This window comes from Hoplias malabaricus, chromosome 1, assembly GCF_029633855.1.
Source record: "Hoplias malabaricus isolate fHopMal1 chromosome 1, fHopMal1.hap1, whole genome shotgun sequence".
Taxonomy (NCBI): Eukaryota; Metazoa; Chordata; class Actinopteri; order Characiformes; family Erythrinidae; genus Hoplias; species Hoplias malabaricus.
The window spans coordinates 8,733,489-8,754,855 of NC_089800.1; the positions used below are offsets into that span (position 1 = coordinate 8,733,489).

The 21,367-nt window shown below is 42.4% G+C and overlaps 1 protein-coding gene across 1 annotated transcript; it reads left to right on the forward strand.

The window, feature by feature from the left end:
- Positions 1-775: 775 nt before the first annotated feature.
- On the forward strand, positions 776-15,509 carry si:ch73-173p19.1 (uncharacterized). The gene is made up of 17 exons (XM_066677492.1): positions 776-1,079; positions 1,797-1,903; positions 2,120-2,244; positions 2,941-3,077; positions 3,523-3,663; positions 3,865-4,246; positions 5,920-6,000; positions 6,590-6,665; positions 6,758-6,933; positions 9,394-9,636; positions 9,748-9,846; positions 10,834-11,027; positions 11,154-11,328; positions 11,429-11,585; positions 11,688-11,841; positions 13,912-14,023; positions 14,163-15,509. Exons 1-17 carry the CDS (start codon positions 1,068-1,070, stop codon positions 14,330-14,332), a joined length of 2,541 nt encoding a protein of 846 aa, XP_066533589.1. The 5' UTR covers positions 776-1,067; the 3' UTR covers positions 14,333-15,509.
- The last annotated feature ends 5,858 nt before the right edge of the window (positions 15,510-21,367 follow it).

The window sequence follows — 21,367 nt, forward strand, 5'->3', positions numbered from 1 at the left end:
GAACAGTGCCCGCCCCCGCCTCTACAGAGACACAAATTAGTTTTGCACCACATTGATTGAGCTATTTGGTGCAAAAGTGAGAACGCGCGGAAGTTGTCACGTGTGAGCGAAAAAGCATTTGACTCGTAGCCTCAGATCCGAGCAGGTGTAGTCATTGACGTGTTTTTTTCAAGACAAATATCCCCTTATAAAAGGTTTAAAAAAATGCACATGTGCAAATTGCATTGCACAGATTCATATATTAGTTTGCGAATGTGCAATATTTGTGCATGATTTATACGTGTATTAATGTACTTTGCACAACATTCACACTGCAACTGTAGCAAAACTGAGTGTATAATATTTTTGTACTTGTGTACAATTGGACTTGTGCACCTGCAATGAAGAATTTGTAAAGGGGTTAACTTGGGGTGACCAGACGTCCTCTTTTACCCGGACATGTCCTCTATTTTAGACTTAAAAAAATGTCCGGGCGTAATTTCACAAACGTCCGGGATTTTGTTTTTCTAGAGCTCACATAGAACTTCGAGAAGTTTCGTTCACAAACTAGTCCCGCCCTCCCCTACTCCGTTTGGTTCGCTTGAGTGAGAAGGGGGCGTGGTGAAGTAGCCTAAAATCTTCTGATTGGACGGTCTGACTGTGAAGCTACCGTTATTGGTCGATAACCTTCTCTGTAAACATTTGTGGGAGAGGGGGAAAATATCTGAAGAGATTTTCTCTGTGACTTCAAATATATTGATACACACGTGTGACTATTTTCTACAACTAAAATTTACACTGTCACAGGTGCTTAAGGGTTCCCCCAAATATACCTCCTTAAACTGTGTAGGCGCCGCATGACGTGAATCTCGGGTGTGCCGTTCAAACAGCCGTACTGTTTATAGAAGTAGCTCCGCGTCCGTCCGGCAGGGGGCGTCTGTGTGCCAGTTGTGCTGAAACTGATTCTGTAGAAGAAGGAGGAGGTGGATCCAGTTCGGAGTGAAAAACATAAAAAAAAGTTCTGATTAAAGTTTTTAAAAAGCGGAATTGCCTGCGAATTTAAATCTTGACAATCACAGATTCGTGGCATGGAGCCCGCGGTGAGTTCATACACTCGAGTAACACTTTACAGCGTCAGGAGCTTTTTATTTGTTTGTTTCCTTCAGTTTCGCTTAAACGCGACTAATTGAGAGTTTGTGGTGATATTTGTTGATAAACTCTAATGTTGGGAGAGTTTAAAAACCAAAGCAGACATGTTTCATTAATTTTCCGGTCCACCTTAAATAGAGCACTTTACAGTGTATCCGTGACTGACAACACAGGAGCGCTGCGGCAGTTAAGGTGGACGGTTGAAATGTCATAAAAGTTTAAAACTGATTTACAGATGAACTGTATGTTTAGCTGTTTTATGGACGAATGCTCGGAAACAGCAGTGACCTGATTCTGAAATGATATTAATTTAACCCTTAACCAAGCTCCGAGAGTAAAAGTGAAAGTTGAAGAAGGGTGGACACTTCAAGGAATTAGATTTTCAGAAACTACAGATTAAGTCTGTTTACACTCGGAGAAAATGTTTTATCGAAATCTGCTGAAATGAATAATTTTACCTTGAAAATTCACTTAATTTGCATTAAATGGTAAGTAATTAAAAAAACGAATATTCTGGTCAGATGTAAGCAGTAATGGACCAGGTTTTGGTTCTAGAGGAATGAGAGATGGTGTGTGAGAGGAAGAGAGAAATAGTGAGTGTGACAGGGAGATGTGTGTGAGAGAGAGATAAAAAGAGCCACTGTGTTTTGTTGCCGTGTGTGTTACAGACAGTGGGAGATTTTCTTTCTGTTCTCGGAGAGATGGGTTTCAGTGAAGGACAGATTCAGGATGCAATGAATGCTGGCTGCTTCACTGTTGCAGAGGCAGCAGAATGGTAAACATTATTATTATTATTACTTATATTGTTATTTATATTTCACTCGTTTAATCTTGTTAAACCTTCAGAATATTTTGTTTCTGCTGACAGTGTTGCTGATATACTTAAAACATTATACAATTATTACAGACAAGTCTCTCTATCTCTCTCTCTCTCTCTCTCTCTCTCTCTCTCTCTCTCTCTCTCTTTCTGTGTGTGTGTGTTTGTGTGTAGGTTGTTGCAGGAGAGTGGTCCTCGTCACAGTTTGATGAAAAAATCGGGATCACCCACAAACGCTTTCTCAGCCTTTAATCCTCCTAAAAACCAAGTCAGCCCCCAGTCACAGTCACAACAAGCAGGTAAACATGTTAAAAACTGTACAAAACAACAGCAAAACCTGGATCACCTCCTCCAACAGCTGTACAATGTGGCAAAAAAAAGATTATTTGTTTAGGATTCTTTAAGTTTTTCTCACAATGTTAAAACTAAATACTGCAGTAATAGAAAACTCAAGGAACACAAGTGTAAATCAGTGTATTTTAAAAGGGTTGCCACATCCTAAACACCTGAGTCTCTTTGAGATTGTGTCACATTTGATACTTGGTTGTGCTGAAAATACAGAGTGACTGATTTTCAACATTCATGTTGGTGTCAATGACCAAAACAACAGTGCATTTCAAATCAGCATTAGATTAAAGACTGAAGAGTGTCATATCAAGGGGATACATTTCCTGGTGGCTAGTATAACTCAGCACCATCCCACTGTAAGGTTTCTTTTTGAGAGCTAGTGCTCCTGTGTTTTGACAGAAAGCAGGATTTCCTTATTATTTACAACAGAAAATGCCCTCGTCATTTAAAATAAAAGCGTTAATAATTTACTTCTGGGGTTGAAACAATGTAAAAGCATTGAAGTTCCTCAAAAACACATCATTTGTATTATAAAACTCCATGATGCACTGTGCCACTGTGGATTGGTTCACCCCATACACCCTGAGTAATGACTTAGAGGTTTAGTTTTTGGTGGTGATGATGATGATGATGATCTTCTGATAAAGGTCCTGCTCTGGCTCTGGGTCCTGCTGCAGAAAGAGATCCTTTACAATCGAGGATTAAACCAAATCTGAGCTTTGAGCAACAGCAGAGACAGAGAGCGGCTCAGGAAGCTCAACACCAGAGGAAACAAAAACAACAGGTAAACAAAACAAGCACAAAAATATCTTCCAAATGCAGAACAGTATTTATTCCACACTGAAGGTTCATATTGGATTAAAATCACACCAGCTACTTCTAAGGATGCATCGATCCAATATTAGGATCGGCTGTCGATTATTGGATAATTAGGCAGATCTATGGGACTAGTCCGAGTATAAAACAAAGGGGTTTTAATTTGAAACAATAGATACAGGAAGTGGAGGTGTGATGAAACACATGTGGCAGCCAGATGAGTCACAAGATACATTTCAGAAAAACTTCCACTGGCTGCAGCGCTGCAGTCACAGGCCTGGCTGTCAGTGCTTCTACTCACTCACTTTTAAAATTATATTTGGTTTAATTTGAACTCAGCGTGAGTTAGAGAAACCGAGTCTAAATTCACTTCTCTGTGTAAGTGTTTTACAGTGTTTCTTGTGTTCTTCTAGGAGCGCGAGTTGATCTTGAAGAGAATTGCAGAGGATCGGCGCTCCCATCAGGATAAGCTCCAGGTTCCTGCGGCCAGTGTCAATGTCAGCGCAGCGTCTGAAAGATGTCCGAACACTGTGGATAATCAGTGTGTCCTCTTGGTGAGATCAAATCATTCAGAGACAACAACATATAAATAAAGTTATATTTTAAAGGAATGTGTTTCACGCCACAAACATGATCTTTATTAAGTGTCTGTGTGGTGAAATGGTTTAAAATCCCTTTTCCTTCTGAGAAACCTCTTATTTAATTGCATCTTTTCTGATCCTTGTTTATTTGTGTGTTTGTTTTTTCTGCTGTAGATCCGTCTTCCCTCTGGTGAATCAATGCGTGAAAGTTTTTCAGCTGATGCACCTCTGTGTGAGGTTGTGGAACACATCACAGCTCATTATCCATCCCTTCCTGCGTTCTCTCTGCTGCAGGGTTTTCCTCGTAAATGTTTTTCTGAGGCAGAGCTTTCGTCTTCATTGTCCTCACTTGGCTTAACTCCAAATGCAGCGTTGTGTGTTCAGACAACTGCGCAGGAATCACACAACGAGGTTCAGTCACACAATGAAGAGCCTTCACTCCCACAGGGGGCAGCACAGGTCCAGGAGCCACTGCCCCCATCAATTCATCCACAGCTTTGGGAAGAAGCAGTAGAGCAAGCTGGGATTGGGCCTGCTGGGCCCTCTCACCACTGGGGTAAAATCACACTACACAGTAAACACATTTATTATATGCATTATAAATATTATATTACTACTGAAAATTCACATTGTCTCTGCTGTGGCACGTTTTATATTTTTATAGAAATCACCTTTTACATTTCAGTACATGATTAAACAGGTAATTTATTTCAGCGTTATTATGTCGGAGCTGGTATTCATACTATATAGGGATCGACCGATAAATCGGCCGGCCGATTAATCGGGTCGATTTTTGGCATTTTTTATATAATCGGCATCGGCCGATATGAGTGCAAGAGGCCGATATTTACACAATGCACAATACAGGCCAAGCTGTGAGCAGCTCTGTCATTCTGGCTGTTAGAGCGCCCCTTGCATCCATTTTGCCATCTTACAGGCAGACATCATTAAACGCACGAGTACAGGAGTACAAGCCTCCAACCTCATCAGAGAAAACGGTATGAATCCCCTCCTGTGTTTAAACAGTCTCGACAGTGAATGGGATCTACACTTTGAAAATGTGTTTATTGTTTTGGTTGTTGTTTATATTGATTGCTGTTGCCATATAATACTCTCTGCATCGTCTCCGGTTGTGCGTGTCTGTTAGACACCGAAGCATGGTTGCTTCCCTGCCTCCTCATCGCCCCTGATTGGTTTACAGACTTGATGGACTTGTTATTAAAGCTGAGAGCCCAAGCAACATGTCCATAGTGGAGATCCACAAGGAACTTATTTAAACTATTTTTTATTTGTTGTACTTTATTTTGAACTGTTTTTCTTTCTTTTTGCAAGTACTCTTTACACAAACATGAGGATTACTAATGAGTAGATTGAGTGGATTGGTCTTGTTTTTAAGAGGACAACCTACATAAGCGCTGGTATACTTGGTGTGTGTATGTGGGCTCTTCAGACTTTGTGGTGCCACAGTTTTGTTTTTGTTTTTTTTTGCGAGAAAGAGCTCATATATGGAATAACAAATTATTTTGGTTTTAATTCAGTAGTCTTACATTTTAGAGTAGCGACTTACGCTATCGGTGTCCGAGAGTCTGCCCATTCGACTGATGTGTAATATGTACACAGTATGTAAACAACTTGAACTGCAGCGAACTGTCTGTGCATTAACACGATCCAACGATCTCTCTGTGATAGTGTATCGAGGAAAAAAAAAAAAAAAAGTTGGGGGGTTTGTGAGTTTCACTCCCAGGACCGGCAGGAAAAATGAATTCACGGCTGAAGTGCCCAAACTGCTCTCGTGTGCTGTGTTGCAGCCCACTGCTCCACTTATGAGGTTTAACTTGTGTTTGTGGATGTGGTGAAGAACTGTGTTCATAGACAGTGGTTTTTGGAAGTGTTTTTGAGTGCAGAAACCGGTCTGTTTTTAATTAAGTGCCATCTGAGGGCTAGAAGACCACGGCCGGATACTGGTTTTGGACCTTGTCTCTTTCTTATAGAGATTTCTCTGGATTCTCTGCAACATTTAATTGTATTACATGCTGTAGATAATGAATGTCCCATGTTCTTTACTATTTAGAGTTGGGAAAGGTTCTTGAATTATTTATGTAAAATGTCTCATTTATAATATTTAAAATATTCACCATGGAGGGGCGTTATTCACAGGGCGTTATTCTATATGTGTGTGTGTGAGCATGTTTGTGTAATTTGAGTCAAGTTTTGATTTCATTTCTTCAGGGCGAGGTCAGCGGCTGGTGACCGGTGAAGATGAAGACTTAAACGATCCACCTGAAGAACCTGCAGCTCCTCTTCTCAATGGTATCAAACCAAAACTTTTCTAAAACATGAAGCTATCCAAACAAACTCTAGAACTACAATGGTACGTTTCATGTAGAGCTGAAGTGTTCATACGTCTGTGTGAACTGCATGCATCGAAAAGCAGACAGACCTTGTAGGGAGTTGAGAACTGGTGCTGGATAAATATTGTGTTCTATTAGAAAATAGGTAAGTGATATGGAAAATGAAGGATCTTACTATTATTTAGCACAAGAAGAAGTAAGGGAAGGTGAATCCTCATTGTCAAAAAGTAAAATTAAACTTGGACAGGAATTTGACCCCCCACCATAGGTTCCACTACACACTTGCACACAGATGTTTAAAGGAGAGGTATTAGGTTGTGATCCAAAAACACACGTTGGCAGGTGGATTGGCTATTTAGAAGTGTCCATAGGTGTGAGTGTGGACCCACCTTGACCCTGAAAAGTGCTTAAAAACTATTATTGTTTTTAAAACATATTTTTGCCTGAACAAATTTTCAATGTATCCTGATTTCTTTCTCTCTCTCTCTCTCTCTCTCTCTCTCTCTCTCTCTCTCTCTCTCTCTCTCTCTCTGTGTGTGTTTGTGTAGGTTTACCTCTGCTACCATTTAGAGTTGGTAATTTGGAGCCGCAACATCTTTGGCCTGAACAGGGAAACAGACTGAGGTAAAACCACAACACACAGTAATCAACACACTACACCCTGAGACCTCACTGTCACCTTCACTACAGGTGTGTGTGTGTGTGTGATTGTATAGAGAACCTGGATCTGCTGAGCCTGCAGTTGGGCATTTGTTACCGGGAGATGCTGCAGTTCTGCGGATGCAGAGAGCAACTCCAAGAGAAGAACCTTCTCCCAAAAAGCGCCCGCGGAACCACGGCATCCCCTCACTGTGTTCCCTCGCCACCAGAGCCAGCATCTCACTCATCACAGGTTACACATTTAAACAGACCGTATTATGATATTGTGTGTATGATTGATAGAGCCTTATCAGTTTAGTTAAAACATGCTTTTGGTTTAGACTCTTACTTTGCTTGCAGGCCTTCAGGCTAGAACTTTTATTTTGATGTATGTCCTTAGGCCACCTGTTCAGGTAAAGATGGCGTCTTCCACGTGTGATTAGTCTCTCAGACAATGGAAGATGCTGTAGTTGAATAGATTAACGCTTTAACCTGGAATTTAGAATTTTTTTTTTTTTTTTTCTTTTAATTATATATATAATAATAATATGCTGTAAAATCCCTCCCTCACTCCCTGCCTGTTTGTTAAATACTCACCTGCTTGCACACCTGCTACCTATCTCCCTCCTGACTGCGCGCCTTCTCCCTACCTGCCTCCCTCTTCTACGATCTGTGAGCCCAGGTAAGAGCAACAGCCAGACACATTGTTTTTAAGAGAAGTGTGTAATAACTATACATCATCTATATTTTAGATTTAGTTTGACCCTCACATTAGTGAAAAACTGTTCTTTAAGTGCTTAAAACTGGGAAACACAAACTTGAAAATGGGATTTGTTTGTTTGAACGGACTGTGGACTTGTTTGGACTGTGTATATTGCTTGCACCATTTTGGATTATTGGATTTTGGAACGAAGCTTTGAACTTAAACTAAACTTTTTTTTTCTGTGTCACATTTAAGTTGTTTGAAACTAATTGCTGAAATTTTTTGAAAAATGTCTGAACCAGCCACTGAAACTGAGCCGGCTGATTCTGCCACTGAGGTTACTGATACAGCTTTCATGGTGAAACCAGTGGTAACGGAACTTGCTGATTCTCCTACCGAGAATTCTTATATAGCCATCATTATGGAAAAGAAATTAAGACGGCTCATTACAACCCGTAGATGGAAGCTGCATGTTGGCACACACAAACAAAATGAATTAAAGGAGTTTATGGATAAAGGCAATATTGATGTGGACAATGGCTTTCAATATCTTACTGATGCATTGAATGAATTTGACACTGCTCATTTGCTTGTATGACAACTCCTTGTCATTTTTAGACGATGTGCAGGCATGGAAAGGCCGTCTATCTCAGCCAGTACCCATCATTACTCCATTAGACAGGATTTCTTATGTGTGAAAGAAATCAAAGACATCTAGCTATTCTTCTAAATCTGGTACATCCTTCAAGTCATCAGCATGCGCAAAGGTTGAAGCAGAGAAGGCAGCTCTTCCTGAACGTGCTGCTGGACGTGAGAAGAAACATGCTCTTGAACTGCAAAGTGCAATAGAACAGAGTGCAGAAACTGACATTGCTTCAGCAAATGCAAAGGTGAGAGTTATGAGAAACGGCTGGAAGGAAGCAAAGAAAAATGTGTCTCTCAGTCAGAGCCACCTATGGATGGCATGAATTCTTACTTGGAAGCACAAGGAAAAACCATAAAGGAAACTTCTTTGGATACAGAACCTTCAGTTGAATATGTGAAAATATATATGGTCCCCATTAGACCGCTTCAGACACTTACGGCCTGTAAGTGAAACCAACAGTACTTTCAACCACCACTGGCAGAGGAACCCCCTCATCTGCCAACATCAGCTGCCACCTCCACTCCCACCATGGGTCTCTACCCGCACCACAGTAGCAGCCACCTCTATATCTACAGCACCAGCCATTTTTGGCCTTAAATCACTTTGGTATTTGGAATAATGATACTACACTTGGAATCTGTATCGAAGTCAATATCTCCACTGTGTCATCTACCTCTCTCCCTCCCTCCCTGCCTGCCTGTTTAACTGTTTTCTACCTGCTTTACTGATTGTCTGCCTTCTCCCTACCTGCCTGCCTCTTCAACAATCTTTGAACCCTGGCAAGAGCAACAGCCAGACACAGTGTTTTAAGATAAGAGCATCTATATTTTGGATTTAATTTGACCCTCACAATGATAGTACTCAGTCATTGGCCTACAGAATTTAGTTTGTTACAATGGCAGTGCACACAGCTTTGAGTCATAGAAGCTGCAATGTTTTTTAACCTTTTTTACTTTGTATTGTGGTTGTGATTTAACAAATCTTAAGGGTTCACTTAGCACCAGAGTAGGAGCTGGTTTTACTCAGTGTGAGACCCGTGTGAGCAGTGGAGAAGGAGCTCAGACTCAGAACTGAGCCTTGGGATTGGTCAGGGTAAAGTTTACATTAACTTCGCCCAATTTATGACCTGCCCACTCTACATCGAGAGGAGAGCAGTACTGGTAAATTACAGACACTTTGGGAAGATATTTATAATAAATAATTTGTACAATTAACTTCATTAGATAGAAAACTCAGGTTTAGGTTCCTAGGAGCTTTAAAAACTTTATCCAGTGGGGTTTATTTAAATAAAAGTAAAACAACTCAAGCCATCTCTCTCTCTCTCTCTCTCTCTCTCTCTCTTTCTCTCTCTCTCTCTCTCTCAGCTCCATGTATGCAGTACAGTAGTAGTCTTTCTGGATTGACTTCAGAAGGGGCGGAGCTGATTTTGTCTCACATGATCAGGGAGCGTGTCCTAAGGCCGCGAACTCTTGAGCTGTTTTTTGGCGTCCCGCTTCAGCGATTTGTCCTCAACAGCTACCCATACACAACCAATGAGTTACTACGACAACTACGAGCTTTCACCGCACTCAAGCACCTCAGTGTCGTCAACTCCCCACTCATCACCGGTGTGTGTGTGTGTGTGTGTGTGTGTGTGTGTGTGTGTGTACATGTGTTGATTATTATAGTTATAGTGTTTTGATGCTAGAATGTGTGTTTATATTGTGTATTGTGTTCAGATGCTGGACTGTGTGTGTTGTCCAGTTTGTTAAAGCTGCAGCACCTGAACCTGTCGTCCTGCTCGAAACTGACAGATTCCTGTCTGCAGCACATCATCAGTGAGTTAAATTTTACTTGTAATTTATTTATTAATGATATATTAGAAATACCTTTACCTGTTACTATGACTCTACAGTAAAACCACAGCTCTCTTTACATTAGAGTTGGCTCAGCAGTCTAAAAAGCTCTGTTCAGAACGCCTGCTTTTAGCACCTCTTTCTTTAAATGATAATGAACCGCTCATTGTTCACCCTGACCCAAGTGCACAGCAGTGAGCAGCAGAAGCTCTGGTTTTTAGCTGTTTTCGCTCAGGTTTCTTTCTTCTCCGTTCTCGTTTTCTCTGTTTTTACACAGTGCTCGTATTTCTCTGTGTTAATTCTGTTTTGTTCCGTTTAACCTCTTCTTTGCACTCCCACATAAATGCGGGTCCTGCGCTGTGATTTGGCAGACTCAGACATGGGGGCGGAGTGATTCTAAAATCTCTGCACTTGATGTCAGAAGAGGGGCAGAATCAGAATGCCTCGTTCTATCCCATATTTTCAGGCTTGGGCAGCGCACAGAAAACTGTCTGGGGGGTCTTGTGTAACAGTGGCCCATTTTACATGTGACATCCAGAGAAAGTCTAGAGAAACTCTGGATTATAGGGTCTGGGGTCATCCTTTTACACATGCAGCACACATCAGGAGTTTTTCTGTGTCAGACGTGCTCTCACAGCAGGAAATACTCCACAGGCTTTAAGCATGGGGTGGTGCGTATGCAGGAAATGCTCCTAAACGTTTATAGCTCTGAAGTCACATGCGCAGACTCAGAGTTTACCCAGAGTCTCTACTTGGGCACTACTAGGAGCATTTCTGGATTACTGTGCATGTGTGAAAGGCGCTAGTTTGTGGGTTGGTGAGCTCTAGATTATCACATTAATGTGAACATACACCAAACAAGGGATTTCTTCATATGTCCTCTTCAAACACTGATGATTTATTTTCCATTAAAGGGAATCTCTCTCTCTTTCTCTCTCTCGCTCTCTCTCTCTCTCTGTGTGTGTTTAGATCTGCAGTGTTTGTCCTTTCTGTCTCTGGATCAGACCAAAGTAAGCGATTCAGGATTAATGATGTATCTGAGGTCAGCTCCCCCTGTGCTCGTCCACCTGAGTCTGAATGAGACAGCGATAACAGAAACCACGCTCACCGCTATCTCACAGTGTTTACCTCAGCTTCGCCAACTTAATATTGCCCGCACACTGGTAACAAACACACACCTTCACACAAATACAGTGCAAAAACATGGGCAAAATGTCAAGAAATCTTTTTCAAGTTACTATTTGTATCCATAATATTTATAATATTTCAGCTTGTTTGTCTTGTGTTAGGTGAGTGACGTTTCTGCCCTGGCTGAATTGCGCTGTTTACACACACTTCATCTGGATGGAACTTGTGTAAAGGAAGACTCACTCCAAGCTCTCGGGACCCATCCTAGTTTATCTGTTCTCGGACTCGGCGCTATTCCTGTTGCCAGTGGCAACCGTACACTGGAGATCATCTCCGGTCAGTTTGTGTGCTGCTAAGTCTTTTTGATGATTCTGTAATACTCTGCCCTGTTTCAGACTTTTGAAGTGTGGTTTTGTTATTTTCTGTGCCTCTGAAGGTTTAACCCTGACTCAGCTAACGCTACCTGGCCGTCACTCATTGACTGATGCTGGACTTCTGTTCCTTTCTAAACAATCTCTGCTCTCTGAGGTGGACCTGACAGATTACACACAGATCACTGACCAGGGCATCAAACACCTCGCATCAATGACTCGGTACAGATCTGCCAGTAGCTAACAGCTGTAAATTAATCTTTACTAAGTTGTGATCAAAATTAACAACTTTCAGGATTTTAACATGAATGATTTCTGAAACAGGCTGAAGAAGCTGTCTCTCAGTAATACTCAGGTGAGTGATATGGGGCTCCTCGCTCTAGTGGCACTTAAGGACCTGATGGAGCTGTGTTTGGACAGAACGGTGGTCAGCAGCCTTGGAGTCTCTGCCCTCGTCACACACCTGCCCTATCTACAGGTAACACACACTCTTCTTCTGTCTTTTGTGTTGAGAATAAGCCAAAGAAACTCTCAATGAAATTCCTATTTCTGAAATTGTAGTGTCCTGTAAATATAGAGATAGTAAAATTCAGACAGATGTAATCAGCCGACTGAGCAAAGTGCTTCTGAAGCTCTAAGGATTCTGAAGGGTTTATATTCAAATTTCTAGATAATTAAACCATAACATTCATTCCAGTGGGCTCTGAAGTTCCCAAAGAGTAAATCAAATATTTTTGCTTATTTTTCCTCACTTAATTCACTGCATTTGGTTATTAGTTAAAAAATTTGTTCAGCTAATACTCAGTGTTTAGTATTGGTACTGAAAAAATAATGGGATAGTGCCATCTCATGATCAATATTATTATAAAAATATGCCTTTTAAAAGAACTCCCACTAATCTCCTACAAACATGACAAAATAATCTATGCTCTTTAATCCTGCAATCACACTGACAGTGATGACACGACAAAGTGGCTGGAGTTAATTCATTCGAGGCTGGCAACGCAAAGTGGGCACAGTGAGGGATGCAGTGAAGTTGAGTGAAGTTTAACTTTATGCAACTTAGGAGTGAAGCAATGTGGAGAAAACCAATTGGAAACCCTGCCAACCAAAGTTCAGTTCGAGTTCTGGAATCCAGGCCATGAGCGATCAGCGATTTGAAAAAAATCAAAAATTAGCAAAAATGTAATTTGTTCTTTAGAAAGTCAGTTTCCAGTGAAACAGACTTCACCAAAGTGCTCCTTCCTGTGTGTTCTCCTGTACGTCTAGTACTTTGTGCAAATAACAAAACATGTAAACAACCTGAATGAAATAATAATAAAAAAAAAAAAAATTCCATCCATCAGTAAGGCTGGGCGATATGGACAAAAAAATATCTCGATATATTTTAGCTGAATGGCGATATACGATACGTCATATGTTGTGAAAAATATTGTTTTATAAACATTTTATAAACAGAACATTCAGTTTTATGTGTTAGCAAAGCAAAAAATATCAGAAAAACATTTTTATTTATCAAAATAAAGACTGAAGTACACATCTAATGACTTGATTAATTTACAGACCTACAGTGTCTGTAATAAAGTGCTTTTAAGAACAGTGTAAAGGCTATGTGCTCCCAGTGTGGACTTCTGGGAAATAGCTCATCTGCAGACATGCATTTAATCTCCCAATTTTCATTAAAGTGTATAGTCATGCTCAAATATGGCTCACAGGTGCGACTTGACCATATATCTGTCGTCAAGGGAAATGTTTTACTCTTACGAGCCGGTTGGAAAGGGTCTGTCGGACTTAAAAGTACACGTTAGGCAGTACATCTCTCTGGTAAACTACCGCTTTAATAATACCACGCCACTTCGTACTGTTCTTTTCGTAAGACACAGCGTAAGCTCATGAAGCTTGCAATGCTGTCTGAACTGGCTTAGGGAACTGTACTGGGAAGTGAATACTTCAGAACAGTAGCAGCAGCACATCTGAGTTTTAATAGCTTCATACAGAAGTTTGTGCTGCTGTTGTAAGAGGTGAAATAGGCTGGGAGTACCCCCACATTTTGATAGTACGTCCTTTCAGCATTCCCTGCAGATAGCTGTTTCTGCTACTCATCTGACTGGTAAAATCCGAACTATTTACGTATAACCGAACCGCTGTTCTTCTTTTTCACGCTCTGTGTTACTCGGTTACTTGATATAAACTCACTCCATATCCCACTCTGTTCTATCTCAGTATAATTTAATATATCAATATATCCCCCAGCCCTATGCCCCATATGTGCTAGGAGAAATATTGCTGTTAATATAATGTGAAATAATTATAGTGTTGCATTAATAGTATAATAAACATCTGTGGAAATGTTCCTACAAAAATATTTATGAAATTAAAAAATTGGACCTAGAACGACCTGGGATTGAGTCGGAGAGATATATAACAGTTGTTTTCGTAGTAGGTGGAAAAAGCTATATTTTAGTGAATTAACCCTGTGTCTTGCTAACGTTTTGTACAATAAATTCTTCATTCAGTATTGTTGATTACTGTGTGTATGTGTGTGTAGGTGATTGGTTTGGCCTGTACTCGAGTGGGGGACTCTGTGATCAGACGTGGTTTAATTCACTGTCCTCAACTAATTAAACTCAACCTCAGCAGAACACGAATCACTGACCGTGGTAAGAAATGTGAGGGTACACAAAATGAAGGTGTAGAGATTATCCATGATTTTGAATCAAATATTTTATTTTGAACTTGAGAATCAGAATTTAATGTCTGTAAACAGCCTTATTATACACTTGTTTTTTCCTCTCGCAGGTTTAAGGTTTCTTCACCGTATGAAGTTGCTTCAGGTGAATCTAGATGGTACAGGTGTGACTCTGGAAGGAGTGACCAATCTAATCGCTGCCTCTCCTCACCTGAGCAGCATCCGAGCAAGCAACACTCTCAGAATCCCCCCCGATCAACAGTCTGATGATGAGTCCTGATCAGTGCTCCAGTTTATACACCAAACATGAAACTGTAAACACAACTCACATCCTGCAAATCACATCCAAACTGCTGATCAGATTTAAACTGTAGATCAGATATTAATGGCAAATCAGATTTAAAATACAGACCAGATTCATATTCCGCAGTCTGTAAATACTACTTATTTACTTACATTGTTTAGTTGCTATTTGGTAAATATCTCCCAAATGTAGGGAGTTTAGAGCTGGTATGAAGTTAATCCTCTAAGAATAAAGTTCTATTAAAATGTAAGCATTGAGATTATTTGTTAAACATGAGGTAGTTGCAATGCCCCATAGATTTTAAAGCTAACTTGGAATGTATTGCCATGCTGTGTTTTTTTTTTTTCTTTTCTCTCGATTTATTTGTACAGTATTCTTTAACACATTTTACCGCCCCTGTTGGCCATGCCTGTTACACCTCCGGTGGGAGATGTCAAGGGGGCATTCTTATCAAATGCCTGGACATATTTAGTTGGCTTTTTTCATTGTGAAGGGATACAACTGCAACAACTTCAACAAAACTACAATTTATCCTGCTTTCCCTCACTTATGAACATGATCCCGAGAGACTTTAACTCCTTCACTTGGAGTAGGTTCTCACCCCCTATGTGAATGCATCATGCCATTTTTGTCCCCAGGTCATAACCATGGCCTCATGTTTTGTGGTGTTTATCTGCATACATCATCTGGCAGTAGCAGAGATTGCACCTACGTAACCCCTGATGGAGGCCTCACTGGCTGACTATGTAATCCTACCTTATTCATGAATATCAGTAACAGAAGTGGAGACAAGGCACAACCCTGACAGAGTCCAATGCCCTTCCTGAACCAGCCTGACTTACTGCCAAAATTTGAACAAAATCACAATGAGAGTACAAAGATTGAATTAATTAATTATCCATCTTTACATTAATGGAAAATTGCAAATGTTTTACCCATTTTACATGATTGTGTGGGCTCAGATTTAATGTATAATTAAAGCATTAAAATATTTCACAAATGTATTTACCACTATACTCCTCAAAACAATTTAGGGCCTAGCCCAGAACTTTGAGGAACACCACAATTGAGTTTCACTAGATCAGATGACATTGTTTATTTTTATGAATTTATATCTTTCTTCAATAAAACAACTTAGCTGTTATTTCTCTATGCCTGCAATACCACATCTCTCAAGTGTATTTGTTAATAATCCATGGTCAAATATCTTTCTCAAGTCTATAAACGTCCCTAAACCCTAGATTTGGTTAAGAAGCAATTAGCAGCATTGAAGCTCCACTAGAGACTGGTTGTTGATGTAGTGCAACCTATCTCTATATCTGCGGGTCATTTGAATGAATGAATTTTCAAGCACAAACCTGACACTTTGCAGCTTGCCTTTGACTCCAAGGGACTGGGTTTGCTTCAACCTCCTCAATTTGGATCAAAGCACCCAATCATACAGAAAATAAGCCACACATCATTCACGAACACATCAGTGCAAAGACACTGGAGGATGGTGTATGAACTAAAACATAAAGATGCTGGGAATTAAATTGCAGACCCTCATCCAATTGGATCACAGTGCTCATGATAATATATTCAACTCCCTCAGTGCACCAGGCCTCAAACATTACAGACTACCGATCCTATCCCTAGAATTGGTTAAAGAGTGATCAGCAGCACTGAATCTCCACTCGAGACTGGAAGGTTACATACCGTCTGTTGAGGATGATGAGCATACAGATGAGCTTCCCTGACAGTTTGTGCAGAAATTATTTGGTTATGCAAACTAATTGTTGCAACAGCTGTCTGGGTGGCAGGTCTCACATGATCTTGGAGGTGAAGATGCTGGATGTAATGCCAAATTCTCTGAAATGCCTTTGGAGACGGAGAATGGTAGAGAAATGAAAATTAATTTCATGGGCAACAGCTCTGGTGGACATTTCCTGCAGTCAGCATAGCAATTGCACGCTCAAAACTTGCAACATCTGTGGCATTGTGCTGTGTGATACAACTGCAAATATCACGCTGTCTAGTCAGCATCTTGATATGGCATTGTGTATCATTCTGGAGAATAACTTAGTTGCTGCAGAACCTCCACCTCCAAATGTGTTGATGTGAAGCAAATATGGCAAAACCCAGAGTTAGATATGTTACTACAATATTACCAACCTTATGGAGTAGGATGTGTTTCCTACTGATAGAGTATTGCATAAATTAATTTATTTTACACAGTGACTTTTTTTTAAGTGCCTGTTCTTTACAAGTGCTCTGGAACTAATCATTCTCAGAATTATTCCTACATTGTTCTCAGAATTATTCTGATATTTTTCTGAGACTTTATTCTCAGGTTTCTTTTTTTTTTTTTAATGCCGTGGCCCTCAAACTCCGCCGTAAAACCAGTCCCTCTTTTTAACCTGCTACAAAAGATAATTTTATAATCTACTCACAGCTAGACTGAAGCTCTAAAGCTATGCCTCAAAGCCACAAAACTCTGAAGCCTTCTTGCCCAAAGCGGGAGAGGGCAACTCTGCTCGAGGTGCAGAACATGCTTGTACTCACTAAAGGTGGACATTCATTCATTCATTGTCTGTAACCCTTATCCAGTTCAGGGTTGCGGTGGGTCCAGAGCCTACCTGGAATCATTGGGCGCAAGGTGGCAACACACCCTGGAGGGGGCGCCAGTTCTTCACAGGGCAACACAGACACACTCACATATTCACTCACACACTCACGGACGGACACTTTTGAGTCGCCAATCCACCTACTAACGTGTGTTTTTGGACTGTGGGAGGAAACCGGAGCACCCGGAGGAAACCCATGTGGACACGGGGAGAACACACCAAACTCCTCACAGACAGTCACCCGGAGCAGGAATCGAACCTACAACCTGTGTGACACTACCTGCTGTGCCGCCCTAAAGGTGGACATTCTTAGTAAAACTGACTCCCTTTCAATGAGCTTGTGTTCTGTCTTCCCACATGCAAAAAGCTGGGGACCTTGAGGAAACACTCTAAAATTCTCTGAATTTTACAAAAAGTGTATTCAATTACAGGTCTTATGTCTCTTTGTGTGCATCAATGGCAGACTGGATGGCTGTTCAATGAGTGTGTATTGGTTTTACATTCTCTCCATCCATATGTTAACGTCGTTTGGCTACATGTTTAAGGTGTTAGAACATGTCATTGCTTTGTATACATCTTAACGTATGCTAGAATACTAGACAGCAGCTACAAATGATGTCAGAATTTCATTCATTCATTCATTCATTCGTGGATGTGACACCAGTAACACACATTCACTCACACACACCTGTGGACCCATGGAGACACAGGTAGAACACACCAAACACCCACGGACAGTCACCCAGAGCGGGGCTCTAACCCACAGCCCTAGGAACATGGAGCTGTGTGACAAAAGAGAAAGAAATTTTGCTTCTCTGCATTTAACCCATCCATGGTCATAAGCACACAAACACACACTAGAGAGCAATTCTTTACAAACTAGGGGCAGCGAACACACAAGCAACCAGAGCAGGAGGCTGACAAACACCTCTGTGCCTGGGGAGTAGGTGCCTTGCTCAAGAGAGCTTCAGACATGGATGAATATTTTATCCAGCTAGTCCCAGGAATTGGTCCGGCGACCCTGTGGCCTCAAATTTGCTTCTCTAACCTTAAGGCCACGTCTGCCTCTGACAGTGACACTACTTGATGCTAATTGGGGTGTAGGTTGGGGTAGGTAGGCCAACAAAGTAAAAAAAGAAAGAAAACATTACCTAACTATCAATAGCCATCCAACACATCCCTATCACAATTTCAAAATTCTGCTGTTCAGGCACAAAGAACAGAGGTTTCTTCATAAAAGAGCTCAGCTGCATAAACACTGTAGCGATCATGCCACCAGTCCATAATGTAACTACGGAGTCTATCGGCACATATGAGAAGAGCCTTCACAAAGAACCTGTATTGCATTCAAATGATCCTTCTGCTGTGTATTATTGTGTGTTCTGAGCATTACTTCCCTGCACAGGCTCTGTATAACACGCAGTGTTATAGGTATCTGCTATAGGTAAGTTGTACTTAATGTGGTGCATTATGGGATTGTTTGAATTCACTGAAAATGGTGTATTATGCATTCAGACAATAGAACTCCAAAATAGTGCACTAAGGACACTTCTTCAGACACAGCCAATATAACACTAGACTACAGAAGCTGTTACGGGTGAAAAAAATATGTGAAGAGGAAACTCCTATATCACCACTTTAACGTGGTGGAGGGGTTTGTGTGCCTGCGTGAGCCTAGGAGCTATGCTGTCGGGGGCAATAGCCCCTGGTAGGGTCTCCCAAGGCAAATTGGTCCTAGGTGATGGGCCAGACAAAGAGTGATTCATAAAGACCAAGATGAAGTAGGGTTACAGGGTCCTTACCCTGGAGCCAGGCCTGGGGGAGGGGCTCCTTGGCGAGCGCCTGGTGGCCGGACTTTCACTCATGGGGTCTGGCCGGGCTCAGCCCAAAGGAGCAACATGGGTCCACTCTCCCATGGGCCCACCACCTGTGGGAGAGGTAGTAATCCGTGTCTGGTGCATTGTGGATCGGGTAGCAGCCGGGGTCGGGGGCCCTGGCGTTCTGATCCTCGGTTACTGAAACTGGCTTTTGGAACCTGGAACGTAACCTCTCTGGTGGGAAAAGATCCTGAGCTGGTGCGCGAGGTTGAGAGGTACCGGCTAGATATAGTTGGGCTCACCTCGACACACAGTATGGGTCTGGAAACAATCTCCTTGAGAGGGGCTGGATGCTCTTTCACTCTGGAGTTTCCCAGGGTGAGAGGCATAAGGCAGGAGTGGGCTTACTCATAGCCCCCCGGCTTAGCGCCTGTACGTTGGGGTTTACCCCAGTGGACGAGAGGGTAATTTCCCTGCACCTTCAGGTTGGGGAAAGGGCTCTGACGGTTGTTTGTGCTTATGCACCGAACAGCAGTTCAGAGTACCATGCCTTCTTGAGGACCCTAGAGGGGGTGCTGGAGAGTACTCATTCTGGGGACTCCATTGTTCTGCTGGGGGACTTCAACGCTCACGTGGGCAATGACAGTGAGACCTGGAGGGGCGTGATTAGGAGGAATGGCCCCGCTGATCTGAACACGAGTGGTGTTCAGTTATTGGATGTCTGTGCCTGTAACAGTTTGTCCATCACGAACACCATGTTCGAGCATAAGGGTGTCCACAAGTACACCTGGCTCGTCTATCACTGTGGCTGGGGTGGCCGAGGTGGTAGGAAAACTCCTTGGTGGTAGGGCCCCGGGGGTGGATGAAGTTCGCCCTGGGTTCCTCAAGGCTCTGGATGTTGTGGGGCTGTCCTGGATGACATCGGGGGCAATGCCTCTGGACTGGCAGACTGGGTTGGGGGTCCCCTTTTTTAAGAAGGGGGATCGGAGGGTGTGTTCCAACTATAGGGGGATCACACTCCTCAGCCTCCCTGGTAAGGTCTATGCGGGGGTACTGGAGAAGAGAGTCCGACTGATAGTTGAACCTCGGATCCAGGAGGAACAATGCGGATTCTGCCCCGGTTGTGGAACACAGGACCAGCTCTTTACCCTCGCTAGGATCCTGGAGGGTGCGTGGGAGTTTGCTCAACCAGTCTACATGTGTTTTGTGGATCTGGAGAAGGCATTCGACCTTCGATCTCGTGATATTCTGTGGGGGGTGCTCTGAGAGTATGGGGTACTGGGCTCTTTGCTACGAGCCATCCAGTCCCTGTATAAACAGAGCAGGAGTCTGGTTCGTATGGCTGGCAGTAAGTCTGACTGGTTTCCAGTCAGAGTTGGACTCCGTCAGGGCTGCCCGTTGTCACCGGTTCTGTTCATAATTTTTATGGACATTTTTTCTCAGCGTAGCCAAGTGGCGGAAGGTGTCCAGTTTTGTGGTCTCAGGATTCTATGTTTGCTTTTTGCGGATGATGTGGTCTTGTTGGCTTCATCAAGCCGGGACCTCCAGCTCTCGCTGGACTAGTTTGCAGCCGAGTGTGAAGCAATAGGGATGAGCCGTAGGCACCTCCAAGTCTGAGTCCATGGTACTCAGTCGGAAAAGGGTGGAGTGCTCTCTCCAGGTTGGAAGTGAGATCCTGCCTCAAGTGGAGGAGTTTAAATACCTCGGTGTCTTGTTCACGAGTGAGGGAAAGATGGAGCGGGAGATTGACAGGCGGATAGGTGCAGCGTCAGCAGTAATGCAGGCTCTGTATCGGTCCGTTGTGGTGAAGAGAGAACTGAGCAGAAAAGCAAAGCTCTCGATTTACCATTCAATCTACGTCCCAACCCTCATCTATGGTCATGAGCTTTGGGTAGTGACCGAAAGAACGAGATTGTGGGTACAATCGGCTGAAATGAGTTTTCTCCGTGGAGTGTCTGGACTCTCCCTTAGAGGCAGGGTTAGGAGTTCGGACATCCAGGAGAGACTCGGAGTGGAGCCGCTGCTCCTCCACGTTGAGAGGAGCCAGTTGAGGTGGTTCGGGCATCTGGTTCGGATGCCTCCTGGATGGCTTCCTGGTGAGGTGTTCCGGGCATGTCCAATGGGGAGGAGGCCCTGGGGCAGACCAAGAAAACACTGGAGATACTACATGTCTCGACTGGCCTGGAAACGCCCCAGTATACCCCCGGAGGAGCTGGAAGCGTTGGCTGGGGAGAGGGAGGTCTGGGTTTCTTTGCTCCGACTGCTTCCCCCGCGACCTGAACCCAGATAAGTGGTGGAAAATGGATGGATGGATAGATGGAAACTATACACATGGCTTAATCTGTCTCTGGGTTTATAAGCTAAATTTGTAAATTGAATCCTTAATTTAGCAAAAGTGTACAAAAGAAGCAGACAAAGAGGCAATGGATACTATCATAGATGGCTACTTCAGAAGTGAATTTACAAGTTGTGAAACCGAATTAGACAGCCATATCCAAAGGGGCATCTTTAATTGATTAAAAAATTATTGACATATTGTCTAATAAAAATGAGAGCTAATTAGTTAATAATAAAAAATGTTTTTTATT